The sequence below is a fragment of the Pan paniscus genome, chromosome X, assembly GCF_029289425.2.
Source record: "Pan paniscus chromosome X, NHGRI_mPanPan1-v2.0_pri, whole genome shotgun sequence".
Lineage (NCBI taxonomy): Eukaryota > Metazoa > Chordata > Mammalia > Primates > Hominidae > Pan > Pan paniscus.
The window spans coordinates 39,908,518-39,928,667 of record NC_073272.2 but is presented as its reverse complement, the minus strand read 5'-3'; the positions used below and the strand labels follow the sequence as shown (position 1 = coordinate 39,928,667).

Sequence of the window (20,150 nt, the reverse complement as noted above, 5' to 3'; positions counted from 1 at the left end):
CAGCTACTCAGGAGGCTGAAGTGGGAAGATCGCTTGAGCCCTGAAGGTCAAGGCTGTAGTAAGCTGTGATTGTGCCACTGCACTCCAGCTTGAGTGACAGAGTGAGGCCCTGTCTCAAATAATAATAATGTTTCTTGGACTTTTGGAAAGCCTGGGTCTGGGAGCATCACACTGTGGCAACACTGACCTGAAGCTGAGCTGAGGCTGGCACCCCTCTCCCCAGTTCCCATGGCTCCTTCCCTCACTGGCCTTGATGCTAGGCTCCTGGCTCACAATAAAAGGATGTATAGAGGACACAAAAATAAGTGGACGTTTTAAATGAACTATTTTCCAGTGATAAGATCTGGGACATTATGGGAAAAAAAAGTCCAAACTTACTGTTTTTCGACAGTCCTCAATGCACACTAAGAATTTTGTCTTACTTTTTATGGAGGGGCCTCTACAAAATTATTTATACTTATATACAAATATATAGTATTTGCTCATGTTATTTTTCTCTGTAAATAATCTTTTTAATCTTTACACAAACCCTCTGAGGTAGGTATTGCTAATGTTATTTTTCCATTTTACAGGTAGACTATAAAATACATTCACTGGGTGCCATGCTCAGGCCATGAGTGATTAGATTAAGGCTTGGAAAGCAGTGCTTAGGGCTTTGTATTTAATGCCCTTCCCACCCCATACTGCTGTTTCCATGATTTTCAGTGTAGTTAAAACATGAACTTACAGGTTAACTTTTCCTGTCCAAAAAAAAAAAAAAATACTTGAAATTTTGATTTTTCTACCTGATATAACTTAAATACAAAGTTTTATGCTATATTAACCTATCTGGGAAACATTTTCTACCCTATATGACATTGAAGCATGTCAGAAATTCTGAATTATAGCACAAAATTTTATACTTTATAGTTCTGGTTTGTTTTATTACTTTTAAAAAACTATAATACCCACAGACAAAAGTGCCTGTCTCATACATGTGTCGCTGAATATATTTTTCACAAAGTGAATACACCCATCACAAACTGATCAGCATCCAAATCAAGGAAAAACACAGTACCAGCTCCCTCAGAAGCTTCACTTTAACCCCTTTCAGTCATTTCCCACTCCCAGCCCCACCCCCGAGCCCCCATCCCAGCAATCTCCTTAAAGCATGCGATGTAATTGTGTTCTTAAGTAAACAGAAACCTCAGTAGGAACCTTTGCTCTCTTGATCTGTTCCTTAAGAAATATGAAAAGTGTTGCCTTGGGCCAGACCAGAGTCTGCACCTGACTGTGCCATGCCTGACCAATGAAACAAAGGGTCCTTTTGTGAGAGGTCAGGCCCATTCACTTCTTTACTGTGATCCTAACGCAAGACACAGACATATACTGACCATTTCAGACTACCTGTTTACATCTTCTTAGATGGTTCTAGTGCCAAGAATGTACTTAAACTTTACCCTTTCTTTTTATAAAATGACAGTATTCTGCCAGTCACTCCCAAATTGTTTCAGTTTAAAAGGTAAGTGCTTTCTGTGACTTCAAGTAGTCGTCCAGATGTGTTTAGAATAATTTTAAATGTGCTTAGTCTGTGAGTGCTATGATGTGATTTCTAGTGAAAATGTCATTTTCTAATAGCTTTCTCAAATTTAGAAAATGATGTAGTTCCAAAAGTTCTTCATTGTTATAGATTGTTTAAAGTTAATGAGTAAAATTGTAGTTTGTTATGAGTGTTTTACTTATTTCTAAAATAAGGTAAAACTCCCACGTGTCTTTTTATAATAGCATGATATTATCCTGTGGTTACATGAATACCTCAGTTAACAAGCCCAGTTGGAGTTGACCCAGGTGCTAGATTAGCCAAGCTTCCCAAGTAATTGAGGATTATGCTGGGAACACAGCTCCCTTGATCCCTCCCTCTGTGAAAAGAGGGGCATAGTCTGAAATTCCTTGTCTCAGGAGCACTGTTCTTTTTAGTTAACCTTTCATTTATGTATATTTATGCAGACAACTATCAGTCATAAGTCTTAAATCTAGTAATCTTCCCATTCCCTTTCAAAGTGAAGTTGTTTCTGATAATTTTAGCTACCCATAATGTATACCTGGCTAGGCATGATACACAATATAAGTCACTCAAAAGGGGAAATCAGGCTGGGCGTGGTGGCTCACGCCTGTAATCCTAGCACTTTGGGAGGCCAAGGCGGGAGGATCACCTGAAGTCAGGAGTTTGAGGCCAGCCTGGCCAACATGGCGAAACCCCGTCTTTACTAAAAGTACAAAAATTAGCTGGGTGTGGTGGTGGGTGCCTGTAATCCCAGCTATTCAGGAGGCTGAGGCAGGAGAATCGCTTCAACCCGGGAGGTGGAGGTTGCAGTGAGCCAAGATTGTGCCACTGCACTCCAGCCTGGGTGACAGAGTGAGACCCTGTCTCAAACAAAAGCAAAAAACAGGCGGTTGGAATCATGCAGACAAAAACAAAGCTTAAAAGTAAATGATAACTACCTCATGTTAACCCTACCCAGTCTAATCAATCATCATTTGAAATAACTGTCTGCCCTGGTACCATGTTCCTTTCTCCCACATTCCTCTCTTGCATACATTGCCTCATGACCTTGGATTAACCTAAATCTAATTCTTCCTGAGTAGCTTCTGAAACTCTTTTTAAAATCTCAAAGCTTTATTTACTTAGGGCTTCCTGTCCTCAGTGGGAATGCTATTAGGCCACGCCTTTGCAATTGGCCTGAGGATGACACTAATGTTTACTATTAAGGTGTACTGTATAAACATCCTCTTCCTAGCCTGGACTCTCGCATTTTATATTTTTACCAGAAGAAAGGTGAGTTAAATTTTAGAGGCATTGTTTTCCAACCACCTACTAAAGATTCTGTTGAGTATCAGTCAGGCTTTATCCTTAGCCAGACAGCCACTAGAAAGCTGACCATCAAAAGCTAATTACAGTGTTGAAGGGGATATGGTCTGAAGCAAATATTGCCAAGGTGAACTTTGTGCAAATGTTATTTGAAGGAGTAAATGGCACTGATAACTGCTTCACATATTTTAGAAGCAGTTATAATAAACTTAATTATAATAAACTATAAAGTTATAACTTTAGTGAAGTGTGTAAATGAAAAGTATGGGGGGGAATCTAATGAGAAACCTAATATCTTAATGACAATCAGAGTATTTCACCCAAAATTAGAAAGTTAAAAAAAAAAAAGAAATCTCAGTGTAGAATAAAGGCTGAAACTAATATTTTCTGCCTATACTTAATAAGCATTCCATGATTTACTATCAGTCTATCAAATGCATAGACAGCCTCTTTTATCGTTTGGATTAGCTGGCCAGTAGCCAGACAGAACAAGTTCTGCCTCTGTTTGGTTTTCCTTCTGCTTTTAATAACCATGAGCAAACCATTTAAACTGTCTATGTTCCTTTATCTTTTTTCCTGGAATGTAAATAATTATACTTATCTTCCTCATGACTATCAGTACTTCTGAAGTGATTCTAAATCCCTATATTTTGGAAAATGAATATAATATATAGTTCTGATTACGTTATAATGCTACAGTAGACAGAAAGCTTTTTAAACTTTTCTCAAGGTTGAAAGCATTGTGAGACAACCAAGAAAGAGTATTTTTTTTTTCCATTGTAACCTTGCCATGGGTGCTAGTAAGAATTTTGGAAATCCTAGTCATTGAAATGAGTGGCATGCGTAAAATCCTTGTTAATACAGTAACTTGATATTCAGCATGGACTGTGCAGTATTTTATTCTTTGGCTTCAATATTTGAATTAATATTTTCATGGTTTTTTTAGATGACAAATTATTTATGACAGCAATATCAAATCCCTCGTTTTTTAACAAGAAAATCTTTTCTCTGATGGTCAATTTTGTCACAGGATCATGAATTTTCTAAAACTGAGGAACTAAAACTAGAAGATGTGGATGAGGAAATTAATGCTGAAAATCTGGAAAGCCAGAAGAAAACTGTGGGAGATGATGAAAGTGTTCCTACAGGTTACCACAGTAAAACAGAAGGAGCAGAAAGAACCAATGATGATAGCTCAGCTGAAACTATTGAAAAGGTATGATGATAGATGCTTAAATCCTGAGATCCTGGGAGAAAACATATGGGTTCTCTAGTTTCTGCAGAGGACAGATTCCAGTTTCCTTTGGGATCAGAAATACTCCCATGAATACCTTCATTCATGTGCCATAAGAGAAAGGCTTTGACTTATTTGTGAACTAAGCAAACTTTGTCTCTAGCACACTTTCTAGAATGCTGCTTGGTAGCATTCTGCCTCCCACATGAGTGGAAGTAGAATGGTATGGGCCAGGATAGTACACCGTTGGGAAATTAACCAAGAAGTTCAGCACTCAGTCCTTGAAATGCTGAAAGTGCAAAGTTAGGAGCCCTGGCACTGGTGGCAGAAATGGGGTGTGTATGTGTACACACACCTGTGTATGTTTACATGTGTGAATGATTGAAAGTTGGTCACAGCAGTATTTGAAGTTGTGATCAGTTCTTCAAAGGTGCAGTCTAGACAAAATTATGTATAGAAGGAATAGGAGAAGATATCACTAAGGAAGCAAAAATCACCCTGAAAGTGGAGCTAGAGATGCCCAAAACATAATCTCTTCCATTGGCAGTTTTGACTGAGAGTGACCTTGCTAGGAGATAGTTGGTAGGTTTGAAATCATTTGTTTGCTAACACTACTCTGGATTAACTTCAGAAGTATGGAATTCCACAACCCAAACTGAATGACGTTGTACTGATTCATCTTTATTTTCATTTTTTGAACCTCTCATGCAGAACACTGAGTCATACCTTCTAGTATGAAACACTCTCATCATTGGTCTGTGCAAGGCTCTTCTCATGTAAATGTATTCTCTTTTAGCTCCATTCCCCTTCCCCTTTTTCCCTAACATAGACAACCACTGAAACATATTTGTCATTTTATTTGAATGTGTACTTGTGAAACATGTTTTGTGTGCATACATTTTTAATTTACAAATTGGTATTGTGGTAAAGGTCATTCTTTTGCTTGGTTCCTTCTTTATCCAAGACTCCTTTCTCTCACTAAGAAAAAAAATATTCTAGCAGTTACTGTTTTCTTTCAGAAGGAGAAAATGATTCTGTTTATAGGGAACATTTATGAATTCAGGTTAGGGTGGTCCTTAAGATTATTTAACATAGAAATCATTAAATACCAATTTGACATTGTAAAATGTTGAGACAAGTTGTATGCCAATTAGCGTTCATGAATCTTCTTTGAGGAGAATTCTTGAGTCATACAGTTTTTTTAATCACACAATTTTAAGCTAGGAGGATATTTGCAATGAATCAGCATCTAAGGCCCCTCACTTTACAAGAGCTCAGCAAAGCGAAGTAATTGTCACATGTTTATGTCATTAGCTAGAGGCAGACTCTAGAACCTGCTTAAAGATTCAGACTTAAGTTTTCTAGAACAGCACAAAAATATTTTTTGTTATATTGCTTTGTTATTGTTTATAGAAAGAAAAAGCCAACCTAGAGGAACGGGCCATTTGTGAGTACAATGAAAACCCAAAAGGTATGAGCACATTTGATAACATACATATATACATACATACATACACACATATATATGTGTATATATGCCATAATTGGGTAATTATAAGCTTACATATAAGTTTACATATATGCTATAATTTTTACTGTCACATGATCCTCATAACAAGCTATGAAATATGTGATACAGACTTATCTGTTCTTATATATAACCACCACAGCTTCTTCACATACAAATATTGCATTATTCGTGGCTACTTATGTGTCAGTGTTAAGGAATTTTTTTTTTTTTTTGAGACAGAGTTTCATTCTTGTTGCCCAGGATGGAGTGCAATGGCACGATCTCAGCTCATTGCAATCTCCACCTCCCAGGTTCAAGTGATTCTCCTGCCTCAGCCTCCCGAGTAGCTGGGATTACAGGCGTGTGCCACTACGCCTGGCTAATTTTTATATTTTTAGTAGAGATGTGGTTTCGCCATATTGTCCAGGCGAGTCTCGAACTCCTGACCTCAGGTGATCCTCCCGCCTCAGCCTCCCAGAGTGCTGGGATTACAGGCATGAGCCACCACACCCGGCTGGTGTTAAGGAATTTAAGTAGCCTTTTTACTACCTTTTTTCTCTCTATTAAATCAGTATTATTAAATCAAGCTTTTGCCCCAAATTCCAATTTATATCTCTAGTGCACACTGCTAGACTCCATTGCCCAACCAAGTTGGGACTACTGGGCTGGCCTAAAGCCACAGTGGCCACCCAGTTATTTACCGCCGAGGGCTCAGACCTGAGTCTCTTACCGTAGATACTGAAGAGAAGTTCTTTCCCAAGCCTACCTATTAGTGTCAGAGAGCAGGTGCTGTGGAATAGAGGAGACTGTGATTGCCCTTGAGATCTACATAATCTAGACACAAATCATCTGTGTTTCTGTAGTATGACTCCCACATTGTTTCCACACCATCACACGGCAGTATGATTGTGTTCTCATAAAAAAATAACTATCTGTAATACTGGATATCTGATCTAAACTTAAGCTGAAGAATGAATAGTTTCCTTAATCCTGTTCCTTTTAACTTCTGCCACAAGAGTAGTAAGTTTTAGAATATTTTAGGCAAGTGTTAAAAAATGTATCACCTCTAAGTATTCTTAACATGTAGCCTAAAGCACTACAAAGAAATTAAATATAAGCTTAAAGTAGTTGATAATATAAAATTAAAATAATGCATATGCTTCACAAGTATACTTTAAAGATAATTATTCAGATATACAACATGTGGATTAATTTGAAACACCAAAAAATAGCATGTCCATTTGAGTACAAAGAATGTAATTATAACTAGGTTAATTTTTAAAGTAATTTGTATTTTACAGAAGTCTTCTCTAACATTGACTATTACCTTTGTAGCTATATTTGGATACTGGTCATCTAAACATTTACAACGTTGGTGAGGTCATTCTGGGCTTTTCACTTTAACTCAACTTTTCAGGAAATATGCAGTGTAGATATTGTCCACTACTCCAGGGGTGAGCTCTTTTCGTATTACCCCACAACTCAGGGTTCATAGAGTTTCACTGAGAGCATCAGGTCTTGTCTTTTTCCTGTTAGTTAAAACTAGTATTTCTGAATGATCCAATTGTAGGATACATGCTTGATGATGCAGATAGCAGTTCATTAGAAATCCTAGAAAACAGTGAAACAACACCAAGCAAAGACATGAAAAAAACAAAGAAGGTAAGTGAAATGAATTGTCTTTTTTGATCCTTTTGAATTCAGTTGTTTGTTTTACTTTTCATATGGCAATCCACATAATTTAACTCTCTTAATATGAGTTTTTATGGCCCCAAAACCTGAAGAATTTCAGGTGATGTCGCATATTTTTAATATACTACCTTTCCTTTGGTTAGCATTTGAATGATGATCTTCTTTTCATCCTTTTACTTTAACTTATGTTTTAGATGTGTCTCTTGTAAATGGCCTATACAGCTGGATTTTGTCTTTGACATTTTTAACATGCATACCTAAAATCTAAAGCTCATCAGTGTTCCTATCTTTTTCCCAAATAATGCCAGCACCTTAGAAGAATTTTCTTGCCTATCACCTCTTCTTTCTTATTTTAGAAGTTATGGTACCCAGTATTTAAAATTTTTTAACATCACAAATCGTATGTTTTTAGTATTTTTTATACTACTTTTTTACTCAGATGTCCCCTCTGGAATTCTTATTCTTCCTGAAGAAATATTTTGGAAGTTCCTATCACAGATGTCTGTTGACAGTTAAAACTTTTAGTTTCTGTTCACTTGAAAATGTCTTTATTTTACCATAGTTCTTGAATGATAGTGTGGCTCATTGACAGTTATTTTCTCTTAGTATCTGCTCCCATTATTGCTGTCTATAATTTTGCTTTAGTATAATTGCTGAGAACTTTGTATATAACCTGCCATTTCTCTATGTATGCTTTTTAGATTGTCTTTGGTGTGTTTCAGTTCACTATGAGATGCTTAAGTATGGATTTTCTTTTTTTTTTTTTTTTTTTTGAAATGGAGTTTCGCTCTTGTTGCCCAGGCTGGAGTGCAATGGCGCGATCTTGGCTCACCACAATCCTGCCTCCCAGGTTCAAGCGATTCTCCTGCCTCAGCCTCCCAAGTAGCTGAGATTACAGGCATGTGCCACCATGCCTGGCTAATTTTGTACTTTTAGTAGAGACGGGGTTTCTCCATGTTGGTCAGGCTGGTCTCAAACTCCGGACCTCAGGTGATCCGCCTGTCTTGGCCTCCCAAAGTGCTGGGATTACAGGAGTGAGCCACCATGCCCAGCAGGTATGGAATTTTTAATTTTAACTTACTTGGAATTTATTATGACTCTTGAATCTGAGAATTCATGTCATTTGTCAAATTTTTTAAAATTCTCATCCATTATATATTTGAATATTTTCTCTCCCCTCTTTCAAATTCTGATATAAAACTTTTTATTTTATGGGTACATGTCTTTTAATATCACCTTCATGTTTTCTATGTGTAAGTGATATTCTGGGTAATTTCAGGGCCTTCATCAATTTCATAGTTTCTCTTCAGCTGAGACTGCTTGGCTATTTAACCTACCTATTTAAAGTTTTAATTTCAGTGATAACATCTTTCACATTTTAAGTGAAGTTGTATTTTTGTTCTTTTTCAAATCAATCTGGTCTTTTAAAATCAGTATCTTGTTTTATGCTTACTTTTTTTATTCTAGTCTTTTAATTTAAGCACACTTAGTTTACATTCTGTATTTAGTAATTCCAATGTCATTCTTAGGAGTCTAAATATGTGTGTTGCTTTGGCTGACTTGCTAATGGTGATTTGTTTCCATATGTGTTTTGAAATTTGTATTGTGAGTTCATGTTTCACTGGGACTTTTTTTGTGGAAATCCTTTAAGGCCTCTGTTAGAGTAAGTCTATCTATAGAGAGTTTGCATTAGCCTTTATTAGCTCTGGAGTGACTGAAGGACCACTTTAAGTTCATTTCTCATTTAAGGGTAGACCACAATGTTTGTAGGTAGACTTATATTAAGGGCATAGTACTTAGAAGGTCCTCACATTATGTAGGGGTCTCAGTTCCAGTTCCCCTCATTTTGTGAGATCAAATTGTTTCAAAGTTAAAAGTCTAAGTTATGAGTCAGCAGATGCTATTTCAGTTCTTAATCACCTCTGAGGCTTCCTGTTCCTTCTTTCTTTTTTGGTCTACGAGGATTTCCCTTAGTTTTTGGGGAGATTACCTGCACATTATAAAATTATATTTTTTATACTTAATCAGCATTTCTTGGTATTTTATAGTGGCAGACTTTTTGAAGTTGTGTATTTCTTCACCATAGCAGGAACAGGAGTTCTTCCATTTTAATCCATAGATCCTTTTTCTAGACTCTTACTTTTTGGATTATCACTTTTTACCCTAGTTTCTCTACTCTTTAAAGCTAGAGGTAAGCTATTATTATTAGCACCATTTTTATTTCTGGAAGAGCCAAGTTTTCACCTGGTTTTTGTTTCCTGCTTTTTGTTTTGGCATCTTGTCAAAACCATTATTTGTGTTACCACTCTTCAATAATCCTATTTTCTTCCTGGCTACATTCTCAAAGGGCCTAAATCAAATGAAACTTTTATCACCTTCATCTCTTCCACATACATGCCCTGTTGGCCACTCCCTTCTTGATGTATTTTTCTCTCCTGACTTCTGAGCTGCCTAGTTTTCCCAATTTTGCACCTACAAACCTTGGTCCTCAGTTCTAGCTCCTCTTCTGCCTGCCTCTCACTCTGCTCTTTTTTGCCTCTTTTCTTATATTCTGTTTTCTACCTGCCTGGAATCTCTGGGTTATCGGGGCTACTTTCATCTCTCAGCTATTATCTATATTCTACATATCTGCAGCCCCAGCCTCCCCTGAGCAGCAGCTCTGTATATTCGACTGCCTACTCAGACCCACACACAGGGCTCACACAGCCATCATTTGGCAGCACTGACTTTTTTTTTTTTTTTTTTTTTGGGACAGAGTCTCGCTCTGTCGCCCAAGCTGGAGTGCAGTGGCGCGATCTTGGCTCACTGCAAGCTCCGCCTCCCGGGTTCATGCCATTCTCCTGCCTCAGCTTCCCAAGTAGCTGGGACTACAGGTGCCTGCCACCACGCCCGGCTATTTTTTTTTTTTTTTTTGTATTTGTAGTAGAGACGGGGTTTCACTGTGTTAGCCAGAACAGTCTCGATCTCCTGACCTCGTGATCCGCCCGCCTCGGCCTCCCAAAGTGCTGGGATTACAGGCATGGGCTACTGCGCCCGGCCAAGCAGCATTAACTTTTTTTGCCAGAAGTTCTCATCTACAGGAATGGGGAGGTACATCGTCCTTCTTCAGAATATTACAATAGAAATTCACTGTAGCTGCGATACACTGAGAATCACAGACATGTCCTGAAAATGACCCCTCCTGGATACATTTAAAAGTTACAATAGGTAACTTTAAGTAGGTTTTTATATATTTTTTCTCTTACAACTTAACAAAGTGAAACATTAAATTTGTTCTTTGAAGAAAAAGATAATATATCACCAAGGTGTTGATGGTGTTGAATGTTAGACCCTGAGAGGTCTTGTTTTAGGGTGGAATCCTGACTGCCTTTTGGTGAAAGGAAAAACTCTAACAGATGCTAAGAATGCACCATAGTACATGTGGTGCCCCATAAAGAGATGACAAAATCATGTTCTTACGTGTTGAAAATGATATCCCCTAAATACTGTTAAGTGAATGTTTCACTTATGGAAATGAATATTTGTGTGTGTGGTTTTTTTCCTAGATTTTTCTGTTCAAAAGAGTCCCCTCAATAAATCAAAAGATTGTCAAGAATAACAATGAGCCGCTCCCAGAGATAAAATCCATAGGAGAGCAGATCATTTTAAAAAGTGATAGTAAAGATGCCGACCAGAACCACATGAGTCAGAATCATCAGAATATCCCACCAACAAATACAGAGAGAAGATCAAAATCCTGTACAATACTATAAATATATATTTATGTTTTCACAGTCACCAAGTGTATTGTAATGTATACTTGAAAAATGTTATAACTTATGAAGTAAAGTTTCTGATAGTAGTCTTTTAAAGATATAAGACTTAATATGTTTTATTCAGCTTCTATAAGTGTGACCAGTTTTGATATTTATTTATGCTAATATTTTTAACAAGTCATTTCAAAATATGTGTATCTCAAATTCTCCCTAAAGTGTTGTGGCCTTAACTGTTCAGTGTTGCAATAAAAAATATATTTTTATATGTGGAAAATTGAAATAAGATATTTCCTAGTTTTTACTAAACAATTTTACTTCTTTATAATTTTATAAGGCAATATTTGCAATCTTATGACACTGTAACAGTTTTTGATGTATTTACAATTTTTACAAAACTGAGGTAAAATTGTTTATAATGAACATATTTTAATAAACTATATCTGGTCAGTTCCACTGTTAAAATTGATAAGTATTAATAAAATTAGGAGGTACTTGGCATTAGCAATTGACAAAATGGGGGCAAAAATAATTTTAAAATATAGAAGTATGCAAAATGCATTTACCCCTGAGTAAAGAAAATTTCAGTGCAACTGTATAAATGGTACATCTGTGGAAAACTGAGTGCAGAAGTTTCTTTGCTTCCCAGCACTCCTTTCTTTTTTTGGAGATGGAAGCTCTCTCTGTTGCCCAGGCTGGAGTGCAGTGGCATAATCTCGGCTCACTGCAACCTCTGCCTTCCGGGTTCAAGCGATTCTTCTGCCTCAGCCTCCCGAGTAGCTGGGATTACAGGCACACACCACCACACTTGGCTAATTTTTTGTATTTTTAGTAGAAACAAGGTTTCACCATATTGGCCAGGCTGGTGTCAAACTCCTGACCTCGGGATCTGCTTGCCTGGGCCTCCCAAAGTGCTGGGATTACAGGCGTGAGCCACCGTGCCCAGCCCCTACTCCTTTCCTTAGGGAAATGACTTGCCATGAAAACATTGCAGATTATTTGGTATCATCTGGAGTGTTTGACCATTCCACCGATCACCACCATAGGAGAGGTGAACATAGCTAGGCTTGCTCATTTCAGCTTTCCCTGGCATTGACAGTGGTAACCACATTTGGTTCAGTCACACAGTGCTCTGCCACAAAGAATAGGAAGGATAAAGCTGCTAAGTCTTGTGTCAGTCCATTTTTGTGTTGCTATAAGGAATTACCTGAGGCTGGGTAATTTATAAAGAAAAGAGGTTTAATTGGCTCATGGTTCTGTAGGCTCTACAGGGAGCTTAGTGGCATCTGCTCAGCTTCTGGTGAGGCTTCAGTTAGCTTTTACTCATGGCAGAAAGCAAAGCGGGAGCAGGCACGTCACATGGAAGGCGAAAGAGGAAGCAAGAGAGAGAGGGTGGAAGTGCCACATTCTTTTAACCAACCAGATGTCACATGAACTCTGAGTGAGAACTCAGTCATTATGGGAGAGGAAAGCACCCAGGCATTCATGAGGAATCTGCTCCCATGACCTAAATACCTCCCACCAGGCCCCACCTCCAACACTGGGGATTACATTTCAAGATGAGATTTAGAGGGAACAAACATCCAAACCCTATCAAGTCTACTCTGATAGAAACATTGTTTGCTTATGCTCTCAGGTACTACTTATTCAACAAAGCAAACTATCTTCATTTTCCCCATTCTAGCTTGTAAATAGAACACTTTATTCTTCAGTCATGGTGACCATTGCCCCATTTAAACAAAGAAAAAGAAACTTCATCTTTGCGTTTCGTGCACAGGGGTTGTAAGGATGTTAGTTCAGAATAGATGTGATTTTGAAATCTTAAAAAATAGTCTTCTGTGTAAATGTTACATTTAGTAGAATTTTAATTTTATTAAAGGTAAATATAATAAAAAGTGGCTGCTGCAATGATAGTACAGTATTGCAAAAATACTAAAATATAAACTATAGGAGTCAAGTGGAAGTAAAGCTCACAAGTGGTAGTAAGATATGCCAGTCGTGGTAGGCAGAATTCTAAGATGAATCCCAAGGTTCTCACCTGCTGGTGCCACATGCTCTCAATAATCCCTTCCTCATGAGTGTGGGTTGGACCAGTGAATATGACGGCATGTCACGTCTTTGCTTCGTTACATTATGTGGAAAAGATAAAAGATTTTGCAGATGTAATTAAAATTCCTTGTTAGTTGACTTGAAGTTAAGCAAATAAGAGATAATCCTAAGTGGCCATGACCTAATCAGATTAGCCCTTTCTAAGAGGCTCTAAAAGTCTGACTTGGAAGAAGTCAGAGAGATTCAAAACAGCAGAGATGCTCTCCTGTTGGGCTTGAAGAAGCCAGCTGCCATATTTAGGGAGAGGGCCATGTGCCAGGGAGTGGTGGACAGCCTTTAGGATCGGAAGTCCTCAGTCCTACAACTGCAAGAAATTTAATTCTGCTAGCACCCAGTGAGCCTGGAAGAGGAACCTGATCCTCAGATTGGACCACAGCCCTGGCTGGCACCTTGATTACAACTTTGCGAGACCCTGAGCAGAGGACCCAGTTGAGCAGTACTCAGACTACTGATCCATAAAAACTGTGAGATAATAAATACATGTAGTATTTGTCTGCTAAATTTATGGTAATTTATTGTGCAGCAGTAAAAACTAATAGCACTTGTATTATGGGAAAGAACCTGTCTGTATGGTGGCTTCCTTCATCATAGCCAGCAAGGAAGAGTCAATAGAGTCTGCTAACAAGACAGAGGTCATAATTTTAGGTTACATGATCATGAAAGTGACATCCATCTTTGCCAAATTCTGCTGGCTAGAAGCAAGTCACAGGTCCCACACACACTCAAATAAAGTGAGGAGATAGCACAAGGGCATGAATACCAGAAGGCAAGGGTCATAAAGACCGTCAGAACCTCCCCGCTGTACTGATCATTGGGCCGGTCATTCAAAAGGAGAAAGGGACAGCTTAGAGACCAAGGAAATCAAATAGCTTTTAGGCAAATAGCTTATTTCCAAAGAAAGGATTAAGTCAAAACACTTGGAGGAGGTGCATGAGACAAACCTTACCAAGCAGATGAAATATCCCTGCTTTGTTAGAGGTCTCAAAACAATTTATACTTTTTAATAAGGTGGTTTGTTGAAAATCATCAACACCAAGAGACAATTTTAATAATAAGGGTAAATACTTCTATAAAAACATACCAGCCATCTGCCCTTGGGCTTTGAATACTTGTATTATATTTCTTTTCTAAATTTGGTTCCCTATCTGGCATTTACATTGAAGAAATACTTACCAAGTACCTCCTATATGCCAGATGTTATGCCAGAAACTAAGAAAACACAGTTACAGTTACATGTGAGTAAAATGAAGAAAATGGGGTGTGACTCTGATGATGAATAGGAGATATTATGGCAGTTTTAAAACCTATTTTCTAAGTGAATGGAAAGGAGATTAATGGACACTAAACTTGAAAAACAAACTAATATCTGAGAACTCTTTAAAAACACAGAAGAGATAATCAATAGAATTGAATATAATGATCAATTTTACTAGTTTCAAAAATAAATGGAGTTGCATTTACTGATAACTTATTTATTTATTTGAGACAGGGTCTTGCTCTGTCACTCAGGCTAGAGTGTAGTGGCATGATCTCGGCTCACTGCAACCTCTACCTCCCAGGCTCAAGTGATCCTCCCACCTCAGCCTCTCAAGTAGCTGGGATTACAGGCACACACTACCATGAGCGGCTAATTTTTGTATTTTTTTGTAGAGATGGGGTTTCACCATGTTGCCCAGAATGGTCTTGAACTCCTGGGCTCAAGCCATCTGTCTGCCTGGGCCTCCCAAAGTGCTGGGATTACAGGCTTGAGCCACCATTCCTGGCCGCCCTTACTGATAACTTTATAGCTTTACAAAAAGTTAAATGATTTCTTCTAATCCTCAAACTACTTATATTTGTTATGTTTCCTATTCATTCCTTTCTCCTCTCTATAATGATACTACTTAAGGCTTTCTTACTGACCTTAATGGGACCTGAAAAATAGAATCCATTGACTTGAGCATTAGGGAGTCATTGACATTGTTCACTTATATTATGGATCGAATGTTAAATAGGTATTAATTTTTTAAATATCAGCAGTGATAAGATTTTTAGGTCTTATAAAAGAGCATGCAAATCCATGTCAAAACATTTAAGATAAAGAAAATTTGGCATTTAAAAAGACCCTCCTTATATAATAAGAAAATGTAGTTTTGAAAGGTGCTTTTATGTAATATCAGTTTCCCAGGGCTGCCTTAACAAAGTACTACAAACTGGGTGGCTTAAAACAGCAGATATGTGTTGCCTCGCAGTTCTGGAGGCCAGAAGTCTGAAGTCATGGTGTTGGCAGAGCCATGCTCCCTCTGAAGGGACCTGGGAAGGATCTGTCCCAAGTCTCTCTCCTAACTTCTGGTAGTCTCAGGCATTCCATGGCTTGTAAATGTATCACTGGAGTCCTTTGTCTTCATACCATCTTTCTGTGTGTATTTGTGTCCACATTTCCTCTTTTTATAAGGACACCAGTCGTAATGGGTTAGAACCCACCCTAAGTATTCCTTTTAACTTGATTACCTCTCTAAAGACCCTGTTTCCAAATAAGATTACATTCTGAGTCATTGGGAGTTAGGACTTCAACATATCTTTTTGGGGGAACAAAATTCAGCCCGTATCGGTGCTTCAGTTTGACAGCTACACATCATACCAAGAAAACCCTTCAGTTGTTTATAGTGTCTAGTCTCCTAAATTATTTCTCTAGAGACTCTTGCTGAATCCTAGATTTTTAATGATATGTCTCCAGTGGAGGCTCTTTGTGATGTTAAAACTTTCATTTAATGTATCTCCAGTTACATCAAAGCAGGAATTGTCAGGGTTATCTTTTTCAGTATCCTAGACACAATGAGCAAGTATTAAATGTTAAATGATGACTAAACAAATGATCACATCTACACTTGTAGTGTTCAGACAAGGATTTGTTTCTCAGAAATTTGTACGCACATGCTTTAAGGTTAAACTCCATTTTTTAAAATACTTGCCATATGCTTCATTGCAGTACAATTCTGTTACCCATACGCTATTATAAATCCATAAAGGGAAAACAGAGTCTTTCCATGAGCAGGGAAGACCCTGTCTCTTCCAACAGAACACCGTCAGAAGCATCCAAAAGGGGAACATTTGGTCAACTAGTATTATAATCATCAAGGCTGGCAACAAGAAAGAAGTTATTGTCATAGACCTCTACCCACAGGAGACCCAAGTGGCAACAGGATTAGAGATAAGATGCAGAATAATTATTATGGGACAGAGCCATACTGATTTCTGTATTATGTTCCTCAACTTGAATTCAGAGATTTTCTGCCCACTTTGATTCTGTGAGGCAACCAAAATCGAAAGTATTTCCATACTTAATATTTCCTTTTGCCGGGGCCTGTGATTTAAAGATTTCTCATCTGATAGTAGTTGTTTAAAAAGCTTAGAGTACCAGCCAGGCTTGGTGGCTCACACCTGTAATCCCAGCACTTTGAGAGGCCAAGGTGGGTGAATTACTTGAGCTCAGCAGTTTGAGACCAGTCTGGCCAACATGGCAAAACCCCATCTCTATGAAAAATACAAAAATTAGCTAGGCATGGTGGTGCTCGCCTGTAATCCCAGCTACTCAGGAAGCTGAGACAGGAGAATTGCTTGAACCTGGGAGGCAGAGATTGTAGTGAGCCAAAGTCACACCACTGCGCTCCAGCCTGAGTGACAGACTGTTTAAAAAAAAAAAAAAAGGCTTAGAGTATCTTTTTAGACAGAACTTTAACATGTGCTTTACTTTTTTACCTTGTAAGAATAAGAAACTAGCAAGTAAAAACAGGAGGCAAATCAAAAGGTTGGAAAATCTTCATCTCAGGAATGAGGGAGATACTTTATTGAATTGAACAAACAATGCATGTAAACTAGGAGTCACATAACTAAATTGTTTTCAGTGGCTGGGCAGGTAAGCACACTGGAGCTGCTGCCAGTCTGTTCTAGCTGGCAATTGCTCTGTTTCCCAGTATTGTGCTCTGATTGCCAGCCCCTCAGCTGTTTTAAAAAGAAGCTGGAAATCTGGGTTTTTATATGGATAACTCATTCACATACACACGTGTGCATGCGTGTGTGTGTGTGTGTGTGTGTAAACTTAGAAAGGGCCAAACCATAACTGCAGGCTAAATTTGGCTCTCAAGGGGCCAAGTTGTGACCTCTATTTTAAACAAAGTACATTATTTTGGCAAGAGAAATTAGTTTACAAGGAAAACATGTTGAAATAGGCCCTGGATTTATCTTAGTTGTAATCTTTCCTAATTTGATCTGAGATTTTAAGCATGAAATGAGAGTTAAAGAATTGACTAGAAAAGTGATCATTCTACTAAGGTAATTGAAGTTTCCTGTTGCATACAGATGCATACTAAGCCTTCTTTTGAGTGTGGGGAGTCAGGATCATGAGGTAGTGCAACTGTATTAAACAGTGAAGTAGAATGTTTCTGTTGGAAGAAGCTACAATAAAGTTCAGAGACAGCAGACAGACTTGATAAGCAGTCCCTCTAACAATTGTGACAGAGAACTACTTTGGCATAGTGTTACTGTTCAATACTAATCACCCAAAACATCAGGAAATGTTATCCTAACCCTAAAAATACTCACTAAAACTACAACATGAAAACTTATCTGGCACGGCAAGCTGCACTCCCAAATAGTTGCACTTGCTTCTATTTTCATCTGATATGTATACTATGTATATTATAATAGATGAGATGTCTTAAGTAGCAGTGGGCTAGAGAACTGTATCTAACTTTAAGGAATGTGTAAGTGACAATAAGACACTTTTTATTTTTACTTAAGAAAGATCTTATCTGGTTCAGTGGTAAAAATCTGTCCCATCCTGGCTAACACGGTGAAACCCCATCTCTACTAAAAATACAAAAAATTAGCTGAGTGTGGTGGCGGGCACCTGTAGTCCCAGCTACTCAGGAGGCTGAGGCAGGAGAATGGTGTGAACCTGGGAGGCGGAGCTTGCAGTGAGCCGAGATCGCGCCACTGCACTCCAGCCTGGGTGACAGAGCGAGACTCCGTCTCAAAAAAAAAAAAAAAAATCTGTCCCAAGGTGCACACCTTTTTAATATTCTAGAAAATCTTTTGAGGTTTAAAAGCAGTCTGTCCAAGTAATTTGTTCAGAACCTGTCAAAATAGTATTACACTACTTTTAAAGTTTTTACAGAATTTCCCCTGTGGACACAAATGTTATTACAACAGAAAAGTTTTCTATTGTATTGTTTTTAGCTTATAATTACTTAAAAATCATTAAAACTCTGTGCATATGAACATTTGATTTTATATTTATAGGTAACATATGTTACAACTTGCCTTCAGATTTATATTGACTCCTTAATTATTGCAATTATTTAATTTACTGCATATAGCAATTAATTAGAAAATTAATATAAAAGTTTAAACCAATTGGAGAAAACTTTAAGCAAAAGATAGACGTATAAGTTGGTTTCCTCAGTAATTACTAGATAAGACTTTAGAAATGAAAGCTGGAAAATTTACTCTGAATATAAAACTTGTTTATTTAAAATTAATCTGTTGTGGTTTTTAAAAACTTTTTTATTTTGAAATATTTCAAATATACAAGAAAGTATAATATAATAAATACCCATGAACCCATCACATAGATCTTTCACTCATACTTTGCTATGTTTGCTTCATGTTTTAGCTAGACATCCTGACATTCCAACCCTAAATATATCAGGATGCATTTCAACAAATGACATTTTGTGCATTGTCCTGTGTAACCACAGTGCTCGTATCTTGCCTAACAAATTTAGCAATAATTTTCTAATGTCAACTGCTACCCAATCTCATATTCACATTTCCCTTGCTCTTCTCAAAATGTCTTTTACAAGCTGGTTCATTTAAACTGGAAATCAATCAAGGTCCATGCCCTGCATTTGTTTGTTAGTCTTTTAAGTCTCTTTCAATCTAAAAGAGCTCTTCCCATATTTTTTTCATGGCATTGACATTTTACAAACAGGGACAGTTGTCTTGTAAAATGTAATCATGCATTTAAAAGCAAGTGTCTAGATTTCTAGTAATTCCCAGTAAGTGACTCAGACCATCCTACCACTGGGAACAGATAGAAAATTTGGACTAAAGTATATATATTAAAACAAATTTGAAAGTATCTGAATGCTATCAGGACAGTAAAGAATTCTGAGGTTCAGATCACCTGAGGTCAGGAGTTCGAGACCAGTCTGGCCAACATGGTGAAACCCCGTCTCTACTAAAAATACAAAAAAAATTAGCCAAGTGTGGTGGCATGCGCCTGTAATCCCAGCTAATTGGGAAGCTGAGGCAAGAGAATCGCCTGAACCTGGGAGGCGGAGGTTGCAGTGAGCCGAGATCGAGCCACTGCACTCCAACCTGAGCAACAGAGCGAGACTCTGTCTAAAAAAATAAATAAATAAATAAAATAAGAATTATGAGGTCAAAATTTGGGAGAGAAATGAAGCCCAAATAGATGTGCTTGGCACATGGGGCTGCTTTTCACCAAGAGGTATTGGTTGTTTCTGAAGTTTAATATTTTCAAGGAATTAATACAAAAGAGTGAGGATTTTAGTAGAAAATGGAAGCTGTGAAAAAAATAATAAATTTTAAATTCTAGAACTAAATACAAACAGTAAAATTAAGACATCAGTGTGTGGATTTACTGATACATTGATGGAAAGAAAGTAAACTGAAAGAGTCCAGAAGAAAATATGATGTGAGAGACAAAATGATGCAAAATACAAAAGATAGTTGTTGAGATATTTGTAGTAGTATGACAAGGTCAAATATATGTGTAATTAGAATCCCAAAAAGAGAAGAGAGAATAGAACAAAAGCAATAATTGAAGAAAAATTTCTGAGAACTTTTCAAAATGAAAGGTCACAGCCCAAAGACTCAAGAGGCACTAAAAACCCCAAGCAAGAAAAATATAAAACAACACTAATTCATAATAAAATTACTTAACACCTGTACTAGAGTGTGACTCCATTGGTGATGTTCGTTGACAACTTTTAAGCCCAC

At 37.6% G+C, this 20,150-nt stretch overlaps 1 protein-coding gene across 6 annotated transcripts in view; it reads left to right on the top strand.

Moving 5' to 3' along the window:
• The window catches only part of RPGR (retinitis pigmentosa GTPase regulator), a 66,121-nt gene extending 47,457 nt beyond the window's left edge, over positions 1 to 18,664 (top strand). For all 6 annotated transcript variants that reach the window (XM_003815382.6, XM_034949835.4, XM_008968349.5 and 3 more), the window contains 4 exons: positions 3,879 to 4,064; positions 5,496 to 5,553; positions 7,163 to 7,254; positions 10,830 to 18,664. In XM_003815382.6, coding sequence (XP_003815430.1) covers positions 3,879 to 4,064; positions 5,496 to 5,553; positions 7,163 to 7,254; positions 10,830 to 11,036 — 543 coding nt within the window. In that variant the 3' untranslated portion in view covers positions 11,037 to 18,664. The remainder of the gene's footprint in view (positions 1 to 3,878; positions 4,065 to 5,495; positions 5,554 to 7,162; positions 7,255 to 10,829) is intronic.
• Positions 18,665 to 20,150: the final 1,486 nt, after the last annotated feature.